This window comes from Amblyomma maculatum, chromosome 3, assembly GCF_055883805.1.
Source record: "Amblyomma maculatum isolate TAMU_Amacu chromosome 3, ASM5588380v1, whole genome shotgun sequence".
NCBI lineage: Eukaryota > Metazoa > Arthropoda > Arachnida > Ixodida > Ixodidae > Amblyomma > Amblyomma maculatum.
This window is the reverse complement of record NC_139346.1, coordinates 159700112-159715614: the sequence shown is the minus strand read 5'-3', so window position 1 is coordinate 159715614 and position 15503 is coordinate 159700112. Positions and strand designations below refer to the sequence as shown.

The 15503-nt window shown below is 47.4% G+C and overlaps 1 protein-coding gene across 2 annotated transcripts in view; it reads left to right on the top strand.

Annotated features, from left to right (window-relative positions):
* Positions 1 to 15503, top strand: part of LOC146196642 (uncharacterized) — a 78940-nt gene that overhangs the window by 49197 nt on the left and 14240 nt on the right. Inside the window, exon 4 of one of the 2 annotated variants that reach the window (XM_084598407.1) lies at positions 12429 to 14846. The exons of the other annotated variant lie outside the window; for it this stretch is intronic. Coding sequence (XP_084454533.1) covers positions 12429 to 14245 — 1817 coding nt within the window. The 3' untranslated portion in view covers positions 14246 to 14846. Of the gene's footprint in view, positions 1 to 12428; positions 14847 to 15503 lie in introns of those variants that run through there. 2 annotated transcript variants of the gene reach the window in all.

Sequence of the window (15503 nt, the reverse complement as noted above, 5' to 3'; positions counted from 1 at the left end):
TAATAGATGAATGCAAGATGAAAAGAAAAAAAAAAGATTGTTGAATTAAGATAAGACGACAATAAAATAAAGGGGCAGAAAGGAAGTTCAACTTCTTGCGGCAGTGTACGAAAGAGCGAAAGTAACGAATAATGCATGTTTGTAAGACTGGTTCCTTTTTATTTTTTAGTTAGGGTTTCTGCAGAAACTGGTTGCCATACACGAAGTGCTGCACCGAATACTTGCCAGGAGAGTAGCGCTGCTATTTGGTTGCGGAATGCGTCAGCGTTTTCCGCTAGTCACACTAAAATAAAAAGAGCGAATGAGAGTAAATGGCGAAATAAAGAAATAAGAGGGAAGATTTCAATGAGGCAGTGACAGGTATGGGCGATGTCTGAAATATTAGGCACCTGTGCTCTAAACTAAATTCTTCTTCGTTTACTGGTGTGGCGTGTTTTTCTGTACGCGCACGTAGTTTTAGGAAGCTGTCGATATAGCCGTACCGCATATAACTCGTTTTATTTTGCATTATTTTTTGATATACAAATACGGCTGCACTGACTCCAAACACGAAAGTGTGTAAGGAACCTGCATGTAACTAAGTGCGGGTATAATTGTGACAAACGCGCGTTCAGCAGTGTATGAGCCCTCCTTGACATTCCTAAACCGCTGACACAGCCGGACGCGTCCCAAATGTCTCGTGGATTGCTGCCTGCTCTCACTCATCCTTACTCTCTGTCTGCACTATTGATCTTCATAGATAGCCCATCCAGCTTCGTCAGCGCAAGTCTCCACGTTTTCTTAACCGGGCCTCCTCCACACCTCGCAGAACAGAGATACGGGGAAGAGGGGACAATCAATGCCGTGGACAAATGTCTGCACCAGCTATTCGCTGTCTGGAGGTTTTGTTCTGAGGCGGCCACGTTGTCGTGCAAGGCAATTTAAAACAAACATTGCGTCCTTAGAGCAACCATTCGCAGCGCCGTCCCCAGTGTCGTAAACACCCTCGCTGTCAGCTCCCCCTCCCCATGGACTGACGCATAACGGACCCATGGTGTAAGTGGCTCGCGTTCAAACCAGATCGTTCGCTCATGAATTGCATATATGGAGGGACATCCGCCTTCTTAGGCCCTATAGATCGATTTTGCCTAGAATTTCGCTGGAGAAGGTTTCAAACGATAAACAAAACGCCCAGCGCACACCGCAAGCTCGGAGATAGCTGTTGGACGGCAGAGGAAGGAAAGCTTTCCCTGCCAAACCAAGGGGAACTGCGATGCGCCTAGCTTAACCGGGTTAAAATAACAATAGAATACATCTCGAAGCCTTTTTTTTTTTCTCTCTCTCTTTCGTTCGCTTCACTACTAAATCTTCGCTTGAGAAGCGCGGACATCCCATGAGCTGACCACTCAAAGGCGGAGGCTGGCAGCACTTAAAAAAATGCACCCTGGGAAAAGAAAGAAAAAAAAAAAAAATTGGTGGGACAGTAGCCCATGCTTCAGGAATAAGAGAAAGGCGAAAAAAAAAAAAAAAAAAAACTCTATGGCACGCGAACTTGAGTTTGAGCGAAGACGAGAGACTCCAACTTTCAAGTCCTTCCCACCAAGGCCTTTTGCTTCTTTTCTACCCATTTTGCTAGCAGTCGGGAATACATTTTCGAAGATTTCACCTTTTTGTATTTTGTTACTGGTGTGCCAACCATCGTGCACCTCGCCCAATGTTGAGGAGCTGTACAGCGAGATACATCGAAACGTGCCACGAAAGCTAATGAGGGTTTTTCTTCGGGCTTTCGTTTCTTGCTTCTGGCAAGAAAAATGTGATATCAGAAGGTTGCCAGATACCGTGTGGCGGGCGGCGCAGTGATCGGAAATTGCCTTCCTTCCGACCTTCCTCCCTCTCTCTCTCTCTCCCTCTCTCTCTCTCTCTCTCTCTCTCTTTCATTTCTTTCGCGAGCGTCTCGCTCAAGAAGTGATATCCATAGTAAGCACCCGGAGATTGCACCAGGATTGCTTTACAGAGTCCAGTTTCCGGCACTTGCCCCACGTGCTTGCCGAATTGAAGATTGAAGAGTTCAGTTCGAATTTGCACCACTTGTCGTAAGCAGTATGGCGAAGACGTAGCGTGTGATCGAAGTTGATCAAGCGATCGTGCTGAATTAGATAACACTTACGACCGATAATTAGAACAACAGGCTTCATAAAATTGATCAAATTATGCAATCGTACGTATAAGTGAATGTCTCATAAAAAATCATATTGCTTTCCAAAGGAAGCCAGTTTAAATCTGCTCGTTTTATTTAACGCTGTGGTTTCCCATGCGTGTTCGAAAAAAAAGAACGCAAAGTCGGACAGCGTCCCGAATCACCCATGCCATCAGAGTAAGTTACACTGTTAAACAATTGTATGGTTTTTGCATAAATTAGTAGTGACCACTAGTTGATTGTCTTTAATAGTGCTTACACTGTGAAAGCATTAACAGCTTTCCAAGTGATTATAGCCGCAGCCATCTACTATCATGCTGGAAGAATCCTTTCATAAAAAAGTGAATTTGAATCATTTGAACTTATTGAAATAGTCTTATCAATCAACGATCTGATGCCTGGTGTGACTATAAGCAGCTGCGCATGTTCGAGTACACTATTCAATTAGGCGCCGAGCGGTGCATTTTGGGGAAGTGCAGCCGCCGAAAAAAAGCTGTACAGGTGCCGGAAAAGCTTTACAGGCGCCTAAGAATGTCTGCACACTATCCTTTAAAAGCATACACTAGCGCAGTCAGAAGATATATGTGAAGGCGAAGTTATAAGACATACAGGCGCCCATAATAAGTGTGCCGGCATACACGGGCAGACAGCTTGAGAGAAAGCGCACTGGTGCAACTGCGCAATAATTCTTGACACATTACAAATTCAGAATAGCGACATTTATTTACGCGACCTTGTAAGCATCGCTGTCACATGCGTACGCACAACGTGAGATCGAATTTTTGTTCATTTCACTTCTGCCACCGGCTGAAGTCCCTCATTTGCCGAAGTCTATCATCAATTATTCATTATCTTTCGCGTACTCACACTGCCAGAACTGCTGCCAAATCGCCTTCCCTCTTGCTAATCGGCCTACAAGAGTGCGGGCTGCCAAATGGCAACTAAGTATGAATTGTCCCGCACACAAAGTCCCTAATCGACCGACAGAATGTCGGGGATGTGGCTCCAAAATCCCGAGGCGCCAATATGCAAGTTGCGCAACTATCGTTGGCAGCGGATATCTACATCCATTATACTTCGTATTTCCGAAAACAAGTTTTTAAATTCGATGAAAAAAAAAAAAAAAAGGAAACAATTTGTAGCAGTGGATCTGGAGGCGTGGGACATTTAATATTTTTATGGCCCATGCAGAGGAATTAGCGGCTTATTGTAGCGCTCGAATCGCTTTAAAAATTTGCCATTCGCATTGCTTCTCTGCTCTTTGATTCACTTGACGGGCTATATTGAACCGCAAAATAATTAGAAACTGAAGCGATTTTCTCCAATTATCTCCGTCTTTACGCAGAGAGGATGGAGGGACTTAATGTCTGGCATTACCCGCGCATGTCATAAGCTTTTTCCGTTACTTCGCCAAAGTTTAATGTGATATTATCTAACGTTAGCGAACTTCGAAAAGTACGTACCAGAATTCATTGGTTCCGAATGGGCATCAAATTCAGTAGATAATGGCTTCTAGCCTCGTTTCGAACTTGTATAACCCTTAATGCCTTGAAGCGTATTTCCAATCTGCGGGATGTGCGCGCTTTCGGTTTGTTGTACAAATTTTGTATAGTTCCGTCATTAGCACCGGTACTACGTGCGATCGGCAGCCCACCTCCACCTACCTTCATTACACTGTGACTCCTGATGGAAATGCGTCTAACCAAAATTTCTTCCATTACAGTAATTGTTAGGAGCCAGTAATGCCAGTAACAGGAAGCAGGGAGAACCGGCTAATGACCTAGCCGGTCGAAACAACTCTGCGGGCTGAACCAGTTGCTCTACAATCTAGTGTACTATATTGACGGACATTCACGCATTCGGGTAACCGCAGCTCCGCTATGTTTTATAATAGGCACATCGTTACGAGATGCCGGGGCTGATTCTTCGTCTCCAGCAAAGTACGCGTCGGGATGACAAAAATAGGATGCCTGTAGTTCGCCTGTTTGACCGGGCGATGTTAAGCTCGATCCGAAAGATTATATGCAGTTGGGAAACGTCGAAAAGAAAGAAAACATCAAAGCACGAAAAAGGTGCCAAGAACTTGAAGAGAGGCGCTAGTTTGCAGACGTGTCGTCTAACGAGGCATCGAAATAGATGCACGGTGTTACGAAACGCAAAGAACGGATGCCTAGCGACTTACGAAACAGCGGAAAGGGCGCGTGAGACAATGCCGGTGTGAGTAGATTCGTAGCGCAACAACTGCCTAATCGTATAAGGTTGAAATCTGCCACAGGGTATTGTCGTGCGTGCAGAAAACGTGGGCTGTCTTGCGAATGGCGAAGATCAGTTCGAAGAGCCGCATATATGCCTTAACAAGGAGATCCCAGCAAATTTTATTACGCGAGGCGGAGCTCGCCTTTTAGATCGCTTCGTCGACGAACAGAGCAGCTTCCTATAGGCGCCTGTGGGGCTGCTTAATGTCTATAATTTTCGGCGCTAATACCCCTTTTTCCGCGTTGTCAGTGCCACGCTCGGAGTGATCAGCGGGTAAAATATTGGGATTCGCGCCCTCTCCCTTCTTTCTTTTATCATCCCTTTCTCTTTCGTTGAAATTGAAACTAAAAGGAAAAACAACAAAATAGCAAAACCCAAGTTCGCGCACCACTGGAGCACAAATAGGATTGAAAATATCGACCGCTAACTTCAAGCTCAGTGGGCGGCTCTCGTGTCATTCGATCACTGCATGCGCGGGCATGCTCTGTACGCAAAGACAAATGCACCAGAGCCTGTAAGCTCGACAGAATTGCGTGGTTTGTGGGAAATAATGGACTACTTCTCTGGACGGGTTGTTGGAAAACGAATCAGGCTGAGCTTGGGTGACGAGGAAACTGCACAATTACGTAAATTGGAAAGCGGGATGGATGTTGAGAACTGGCGGCTTGAGTGGATAATGACGAGTTTGCGTACGCATGGACGTAGACTTCAGACACCAGCGAATATTTTTTTCTCTTGTGAAATTGGTGAAGGCGCTGAAGCAGCAGGGTTTCATTGAGATTTTATGTATATCACGTCTCTCAAAACTGCTAGAAGGTTTTTTTTTTTTTTTTTTTTTTTTTAATATGTCTAGTCTTCTATTTATAAACAGCGTGCGAATAGGGGATCTGGCTTGTTTCCTTACGCTGTAAAATTCCGTACGCAATTTTTTCCCTTTCCTCGTGCCCGCATATTCATAGCTTAGATTTCTTGTTGAAATCGTTTAGTATTTAAACGTACAAGAATCTCACTGTCGCAAGTGGGACGAGGGTGGTAAACGTGGTTTTAACAATTTCCGATAATGAAAACACGTTACGTCGAAGCATTGAGCGTCGTCGTCATCATCCACTCTGGTGGCAGCTTCGAGAAAGATAAATGCAAAATAGAAGAAAAAATAACGCGCCGATAAAAGGACCCGAACCCACGAGCTCCAAATATCGTGTCCGGTGCTCTTACCAACTGAGCTACACCGACGGTTGTCCAACTTTGTATTTTTTTTTTGGTATTAATGTGATTAATTATATCAATGGTAATGGTTTTATGGAGCCAAGCGGCTTACACGCAACGCTCCCCACTCAGCTCCCTATACGTTTGTGTCCTTCCGTCTTCGTATCTGTTCTCACAATCTGCTGTTCCGATGAAAATGTCGACACAGCGACTGCATTATTTATACGACGACAGCGGTGCGGATCTCCTAAATTTAGTCTTTTTTTTTTTTCATTTTTTTTTGCACGCCCTTACATTTCTTCCATCGATCAACTTCTACCACTCCTTGCCCAGTTTCTCTTTCCTCCTGCCGAAAGGACAGACGTGACCGAGAACGTGCTCCATGTGTCCATCTGACGTCGCTCCCTTCTGATATGCACATCCTGAAGCGCCTAAATTGAAGCCCCGGGAACATTGCTGACGTCATCACATTCTTCCTTCTTGTTCGTCTCTGTCTAATACCCGTGCCTCGAATACGGAAATGGCGACCGAAGCGGCGGGAAATTAAAACGGAATCGAGCGGAGGGGACGCCCAAAAGGCGTGTCGATTGCTGGGACTTGCTCACTGCGTTTTTACTTTTTATTTATTTTGCTTTGTTTTCGCATAAGCAGGTTTGGTTAGAGACAAGAGAATGCGGGGCCCAACTGCATGATGGTCGTTTATTTATTTTTCGTTTTTTTTTTTCGGTTCGAGCTTTTCGCAGCTGGACTTCGTGTGGAATGGTTAATGATTTAGCATGACAAAATATTTGAGAGCGGATGTTTTAGCGTGGCAAGAGGCGCTCCGGAATGTGTGCTGCCAGCGCTCCTATTAATGCATCGGCTGACGCTTGGATTTGTGCCCTTCTTACGAAGAGGCTCGGCTGCTGAAAAATTATTATTCCAAGAGTCGGCTTTTAAGCGCGGTCTGTAATTCGAGCGTTCCTCTCACTGAAAGAAACAGAAAGAATGAGGGAAAAAGTTGTGTTTGTGGTTTAGCTAGATGAAAGCCGGTGGTATAAGCCAGACTTTATTATTATATGCGTGCTTTACTTTTCTTAAGACAGCGTTATACCCAACACGACGATACTGCTTGCGCCGCCACCGGTGCATCATTTAGGACATCTGAGGCATCTAATTTGCGCGCTGGGTATCTTGGTCTTAATATCCGGCTCAATCATTTAGTTGATTTATTTTCAAAGATTTATGTAGATATCGCCTAACTGTTGCGCGCGTCTTATAAATAACGCCTTTTGATGTCGGTTGTAAAAGTAGCATACCCATGGAGGAAGGAAACAACATAGGAGAGGCCCTTGCCATTTCCAATGCATTGGAGAAAGTGTGGCGGAAGTGATGTCAAAATTTAGGGTTAGCCAAGTCGGGCCATTAGCAACGGCGACGCTGTTGCTATGAAAACTCGGGCCACTATCAACAGCGTTGCTAAGGGCCTTAGGTACGTGAGCGTCGCGGAGAAAGAGAATGCGGAGGGTTAAGGAGAGACGTTGCAGCGTCCGGTCGCGGCGCGGCCGCGCCGGCTTCAAAAAAATGACGTCAGGGCCTCTCCTAAGTTCTTTCCTTCCTCCATGAGCATACCGAATGTTTTAGCGCAGACGATATACGCAGTGAGAGTGATGGAAGTCTTCACAGCAGCTTTTCGCTATTAACTTTAATTATACTAAACATGCTTACTTTGTCCTAAAAAGAGTGTTGTGAGGAAGAAAATCAGATGGGTAAATTTGATTGGCGACTTTTCGAGCCGAATGCGAATGACAGGACGCCAACCTGAACAATGTATCACAATATCGCCGCTGCTTTACGCCTAGGCGATGAAGTCAGTATGGGATGACAGGACGAGAAAATGGGGAAATATATGGATTATGATGACGGGGCTTTTCTTCGTCCCTATAATCCAAGATTATTGCCCTTGTCTTGGTAATAACTTGACAGCCACGATTCCCTGCTTATTGTGCTTCATTCAGGCATAAAACTAGAGCATGACGATGGTCGTCCTGGCATTGGGAACCCAATCACGTCGTGTCGACGCACACTTCGCCAATAAAAAAAAAAAAAAAAAATGCCAGTGGCCGCGGGCGACCACCACTTGATGAGGTCAGTCGCTAATAGCACAATTGGTTCCTGATTTGCGATAGTAAAAGCATCGCTCAGTAGCGTCAGCGCTTCTTGGCAGGTAGACACGCGCGATCAAATAAATGAGCATTATAATTGTGCTTTCATTGAGCTAATTAGCGCGCGTGCGAGGTAGACTGAGCAGAATATTTTAATCTCACGCGAGCAATTAGTAAACGTCACGTTACCCGCATTAACTGCAAAACTAGCCATTACTGTTATCGTTTCATCCCTTCAATCCTCCGAGGAGCATCATTTTTTTCTGCAGGTTTTGTAGAATGCCCCGGTGAAAGGTAGTCGAAATTCTTTTCATGTTGGCAAATACATCTAATGTTTGAAATTTATATATTTAGGCGGACACTAATGAGAGCCCGTTTCGTTGTGGCAGGTCATTGAAAATTTCTCTAATTCCACTTTGTGCAGCGTTGCATGACTTGTACATTGGGCGCTCTCATGAAGGGTTTCTTTGTTCAGCTACTCAATTTCTCCAAGTAACCCTTTTCAATGCACTTGCAACAAGTGCGGGATCATGCTCCCTAGACACGCAGTTTGCGTATATTTCTCGTTTAATCACATTTCTATACACGGTCAATACTTCGTCCTCCCTAGATCACTGCTGCGTGCACTGTCGAGATGAGATCCACTTTACACAAATACACCTGCATTGCGTTATAGTAGTGACTAAATTTATATACGATTTCGTTTCGAAGTATGCCGAGGGATGTTTTAGACGCATGGCATTGAACTATTATTCGAAGCCGTAACGCATACATTTAACCGATACTGAAGCGCCTACCAAGACAGCGTCTCAAGGTTGGCTACTAATACAAATAAAGCGACGATGTACTCCAAGAGATGTCTCGCGCTTGTTCTGCTGCATGCAGATGATCAGTTTCGTATTTTCATACCCCTGCTGCTGTTTTTTTATCATGACTGACGCGACTAACCTAACTGCCGGCTCGCAGAAAAACAAACAGCCGCGAGTAGGGAGTAAGATAAGACTTTCTGCCTCGAGTGTATTTGTTTTACCTCTCCTGATTGTCTTATCCTGCGCAGCATCGCCGTGTTGACATAGTTACAAACTGAGGAACGAGGTATCGATAGCAAATGTGTCAGAACCCAGACACAACCACGTAGAACCCAAGAAAACTGGGAAAATTAAGAGGACGGTGGCTTTATCTTCAGTATAATAAAATTTATTCGGTCATTTCACAATGTTTCGAATGCGATCAACGAAGGAAGTTTTGCTACTGTGTTTTAGGAAAGAAGGCACATTTACTGAAAAAATAAGAGTAAGGAAAGAGAAAGAGTAGAAAAAACTATCTAGAGCGAAGCATTTTCTGAACCATTCTTTAGTAACACCACAGGAGTTCTTCTCTTACCACTCAGACCGTACCTCGGGTTATACTGTGCCCCTCGAGGCTTTTCAGCGCGCAATCTAATTCAGTTTCCTTTCTCCTCAACCAAGAAGTAAAGATAGGTATGGTGTTCGCTTTCAGTACACGCCTGGCCCGCACTTTGCGAATATATTTGCTTAAACGTGCCACTTTTTTGCTTTTCTGCACATGTTGGGAAATCAGGTGACAAAAGTACCAATCCTCGCGGTTGCGAATCATCGTTGCTATACGGTGAGCACGGTCGTGTAAGTGACAACTAAACTGTGGCTGAAATATCACAACCATAATAACACCAACCGAATGCGCCCCTGATATTTACCTCGCCCGACTCCCGCCTCTCTTCAGAATTTTTTATCTACAGGCTGGCATATCACGGCGCATAGTCTCCGAGCCGAAAGAAAAGTGAAATGAAGCGAAACTTGGAAGCAGGGGAGTATGCGCAGGCCTGCCAGTTTCACAGGGCGGAAAGTAACTGTGCAAAGATAACAGGGCTTGTTCGCAGCGTCTCTAAAGCATAGTTATTCATGAGATTTTTTTTTTTCCCTCTCGCTTTCCTTGGTCCGGGACCGCTCGTCTAGGTAGCGATATAGAATTTCTCTCCAGGCCTAGTTTCTCTGTTCATGTCAGGATAGAAATTTGACGGACCTCTTCTTTATTTTTTTCTTGTACGCCGTACTCTGCGGTTTTCTACAGCGGCAGACACTTTACGTTTCGTGATGCTGCCCTCCTGTGCACTGCGCACGCTTGATAACACGGCGCTGGAGATTTCGCAGGAGAACAAATCCACTTCTTTTGAAAGTTGAAGCTCGAGCAGCAGCACCGGGTGGAACGAGAAGATGTACAATGGTGCAATACATACGCATGCAAATCTATGCGAGATGGCAGTTTTTTTTTTTACGTTTGTTGAATACTGCGCCACTGAATTACCTGGAGTGTTCTCAACATTTCGCGCAAGGAGTGGTTGTGTCGCTAATTCCGCCACCGACAGAATAATCTCGAATAATCTCCCGGATCTTCAAGCTCTTGCTGGCATTGCTCAAATTGGAGAGAAAATGGTGTTAACATTTCTCGCTTCTGCTTTGCTCTCGTAAATGTCAGGCTGCGTAGCGAAACGAAAGAGGCTTTGGAACAATATCTCGCCAAATAAATTTCATTCCTCCTGCTCGAACGAACAGTGTGTGAAAAATTTTAAGGGAACAACTACGAACGATAGATACTCGAGATTAAAAAAAAAAAAAGCACCAAAGAGCCTGCTACACACATGTAACACAGTTGGTTTTGCCACTATACACATAGGGCGTGCAAAGAAACACACCACCTGGAACAAAGGCGACTTATTTTACAGTTAGTAAACAGTTCTAGGGGAAGAACAATGTTATCGGCTTTTGTCACATTTTATTACAGTCCTACACGTATAACGATTACAAATTTATATTCGTGACGCATCGTAAAACTTTAGTTTTTTCTGCGAAAAATGGCAAGGTGAACGCGCGCCGGTGAACTCAATGACATAATTTATCAGAAATTCGTAACATTTCAAACTAGGAAAGCGCATGCACCGCAGACAACCCGTAAACGGGCCTGCCAGAAAGACGGCAGTTGAAAAGCGACGGTAATTAGCGACTCTAATCAACGACGCAGACATCATCACATTCGTAGAAGCAAAGCAATGCGAGCTTCAGAATCTAGGGAACCTTCGATGAAGTGCCTTATACACCCTATACAAACGTTGTGGTGAGTTACGCCTCATGGACGGAAGATCAGGAGTAAAACGAGAGAAGCCCGTTCAGCCACTTCGCCTATTCCATGCAAGCACGTATTACCACTACAGCGCTCGACCCCCATAAGCACCCAAACCACCTTCTTTCTTCCTTCTTGTACTCAGTATCTCGGAGGAAACGCACATTGGCATTCAACACCCGGAACACCGCAACGGGTTCTCTACGGTGGCTCCCTTTGAGCGGTTCCTATAAGCCACCCTCCACGTAGAGCCGCTCGGTAACCGTGCGAGGAAGAAGGGAGATACATATCAGATGAAAAGGGCGGGTTTGTATCGGGATCAAGGTTTTCCCCTTTAAGTCTGCGTTGATCGTGGCCAGCTTAGAGAATGCTTCCGAGGCCACGCCACGCATTATTCTATGCAAAGTGCGCGAAACAGAGTGCGAGCGCAGGAGAGATGGCGCGCTCGCGTGAACAAAAAAGTGTGCCACGAACAACGAGAGCCACGCGACAGCTTTGTGCTATGAGTTTATGCAAAAACGATACCTTCGACGTCCGCTGATGTCGCGGGTTCCGGCAGTCGTGGCTGCCACTGCGCGATAACCCGGGTACATTAATGAGAGCGTTCAGCGATTACCAAGTGCGATAACTCCTCTGCTAGGCGCATACGCTGGCCGTTACCTCTATGGCACTCAAAAAGAATAGGGTGACGCCGGGGACACGCATTTCAGCGCAAACCATGCGTGAACGGTTCGGCAAGTTCACCATTGTGACCTGCAAGCTAATGCATACGTCGGAGTTAGTTTTTTTTTATTCTAATCTATTTTTGCTCGTTGTTTAATGATCCGATATATGCGGCATTAAAGAACCCATTAGGTCAACGTTGCCTACCGATTGAGCAATTACTTGGTAGCCTCACACAGAACAACAAGATTTATCGGCGGTTTCACAGAAATCGTATGTGCCACCTGAGAAACACGCATTCATTAACTGCAACGAAGAGCTTTGTATTAGCAAAAAAAAATATCATGGAACTGCATGTGAACAGTGTGGCTCAATGTGTCTGTCTTCATTTGCTTTCTTGGGTACTTGCTGTCTTTCTTACACGTGTCAGGCTTTCCCTGCATATTGTCTAACCCTCGATGTCGGCTCTGTCTTTCTTTTCCTGTGGTGTCAAGGCTTCGTGCATTGTCAGTCGCAACGTATTCTCGCGTAGCCAGCATCGGCGAGCTCTGTGTTATTCCTCCACGCTTGGCTCGCGCACAAACATGCTAGGCTGGTGTACTAATCCCGCTCTCCGACCAAAGCTTGTGGTCGCCGGACGCACCGAAGCAGCTTTGCGCCGCTGGGTGCAGCACGGATTCTGGCTCGCTTCTCCGCGTGCTGCTGGATGGGGCGGCGCTGTGGCTCTACGTGACGTCCTCACTCGCTGAAGGCTTCGCCGGGACGCTTTATGCATCGCAGCGTCCGAGCAGCAACACTGTCACCACGTGAACGCTCTTGTCGTCCTGATATCTGTGTGGTTACAGGCGGCAACGACGACTCCGCCGGTGATAGCAGTACTACCGCGGCAGCGGCTGACTCGGCATCCACCACTCCGAAAAGCGATAACCAGGAAACCACTACGAGTGCCCCTTCTCTGGACGTTGGCGCGTCTTCTGATGCCGGCGGTGCTTCTTCTGATGCCGGCGGTGCTTCTTCGGATGCCGGCGGTGCTTCTTCGGATGCCGGCGGTGCTTCTTCGGATGCCGGCGGTGCTTCTTCGGATGCCGGCGGTGCTTCTTCTGACGCCGGCGGTGCTTCTTCTTCTGACGCCGGCGGTGCTTCTTCTGACGCCGGCGGTGCTTCTTCTGACGCCGGCGGTGCATCGTCCGACGCCGGCGGTGCATCGTCCGACGCCGGCGGTGCATCGTCCGACGCCGGCGGTGCATCGTCCGACGCCGGCGGTGCATCGCCCGACGCCGGCGGTGCATCGTCCGACGCCGGCGGTGCATCTTCTGACGCCGGCGGTGCATCTTCTGACGCCGGCGGGGCATCTTCTGACGCCGGCGGTGCATCTTCTGACGCCGGCGGTGCATCTTCTGATGCCGGCGGTGCATCTTCTGACGCCGGCGGTGCATCTTCTGACGCCGGCGGTGCATCTTCTGACGCCGGCGGTGCATCTTCTGACGCCGGCGGTGCATCTTCTGACGCCGGCGGTGCATCTTCTGACGCCGGCGGTGCATCTTCTGACGCTGGCGGTGCACCATCTGACGCTGGCGGTGCATCATCTGACGCCGGCGGTGCAACGTCCACTACCACAGCACCGACGACGACCGCCGGACACACCGATGAAGGTGGCGATGACAAGGATAAGTACTTCTTCCACGCCGAGCCCCCTGTACTTGTCACCGGCGTAGAAATAAATGTTGAAGATAATGAGGCCATTCCGAGGAAGCCGGACGAAGCCAAAAGCGATGACCCGTCTGAAGCCACGAAGACAACTCCCAAGCCCAGTGACGATGGGCAGGGAGACCACGCGGCCACCACGGAGGCTCCCTCTACGACATCGACAACGACAGAATCAAGTCACAGTGACGGAGTGTATGATATACCTCAAGCTGACGCTCCCAGTTTCGGCGACCACGAGTCCACTACTCAGGCTCCTACTACGACCACGGCAGGCCACGGAGACGCGGACGCTGATGCCTCCGGTGGCAGCGGCCTCTACAGCGGCTTTGGTGGTAGCACTGAAAGCCCGGAGGCCAAGACAGGCAACATCGAACGCGAAGAGATGACCACCACCACCGCAGAGCCACCGCATGGTGACGGGGACGAGGGAGACCATCCGGGAGACACAACCCCTCCCCCACCCGAGGGTCACGACGGCGACAACGGTGAGGCTACGACGACACCATCGCCTCACGACGACACAACTCCAGAAGACCACGGCGACGGTAACGGAGAAGATCACGGTGGAGAGAGCCCGACGACCGAGTCCTCCGCCGGTGGAGGCCACGATGACGGGGGCCACGATGACGGGGGCCACGATGACGGGGGCCACGATGACGGAGGTCATGACGATGGGGGATTCGGCGGTGGTTCTGGTGGCGATGGTGGCCCCGATGATGGTGGATTCGGTGGCGACGGAGGCCATGGTGGGGATGACCACGGCGATGGAGGCCATGGTGGTGATGACCACGGTGATGGAGGTCATGACACTGAAGGCGCGGGATCAGGCGGGCACCACCACCACGATTTTGGTGGCAGAGTGCCCCCGTCTATTGAGGAGCTCATCGCCCAGCTGAGTCCGGACACGAGAAGGCAATACGAAATGGATCACGGGAAGGCTGCCGACAACAAATGACCTTGATGGAAGAACATTAGTGTTGGCAAGCGTAAGCCTCGGGCCTCGCGTAGATGGGCTGGGCTGCAACAAGCCTCGATGTGTGCGTAAAATGAAAGAAGTATTTCCTGTCAGTTACTTCATTTTTGTAAAACCATTGTACGTTACGGCAGCTACAAGTTTAGGTTATACGAATAGGTATGAAATGTTCTACTGTACTTCTAACGTGCGATTGCCCAACGTCATGTATTCCTTTTTAAAACAAAATACCTTGCAATAAGCAGGTTTACACTTAAACGGTTACTAAACTTAGTCAACTTCTGCACTTAGTCAGCTATAAGACGTTTATGCCAACAGCATGAGCCACATAGCTAAATATCCAGTTATATGAGAGAGAGAGAGATATATATTTTAATGGCAACAGGAGATGTCTGCCTGGGCCAGTTATATGGTTCTCTGTCAACGTTGTTCGGATACTGAATAAGCGAACTTCAACGCAGATCGAGTATTGATAGCATTGAATTCAAACACGATGTATGCATTATGTTGTTTGTTGAGTTTTTGTTTTGACGGTATTTTGTAACTATTTAAAGAATAAATAAGTTGATTGCCACAACGAAAATTTGGTTATTTTATGACTAGAATCCTTCATGAAACAACTATGAAATGTGAGAATGTTCATGCTTCTTCTCATTGAAAAAGTTTGTGGAATGCTTAACTGGCAAAAATTTCTTACAGTGGCAGACTATCTGGAGAAATACACTTCATGCTTCCGACTGGGAAGGTTCATGAAACGTTAAGGTTTTCTTAAGTTGAGCAGCTATAAGCAATCTGGTGTTTAATTTCCGCTTACAAAGTGACGAGGCATCATAGAAAATAAGAGGTATCGCCTTTTGTCACTGAGTTGTTGATGTCATTGCAAGGCCATCTGCTCGTGCCGTGTACAGTATGGTGCAGCGAAACTTGAAAATGCTCCAACCTTCACATTTTTTTTTTTTTGCCGAAACCCGACGTTTCGGAGCCCCCTCGGCTGCTTTTACATGGGTGCATGACGCGGAGCATGGTGCAGCTATAAGTAAAGGAACGGAGAGGCGAGGGGGTGGAGGGGGGAGGGGGATTGTGAAAGAAATGAGAAGGAAGGGGGTAAAACATGTGACTCATCATTGGGTTTCCCCCCCTCTTTCTTCTTCCTTTCACACACATCTCACCTCCTCCCCCTCGTCTTCACCGCTCCCCCCCCCCCCCCCTTCTTTACTTATAGCTGCACCAAGCCCCGCGT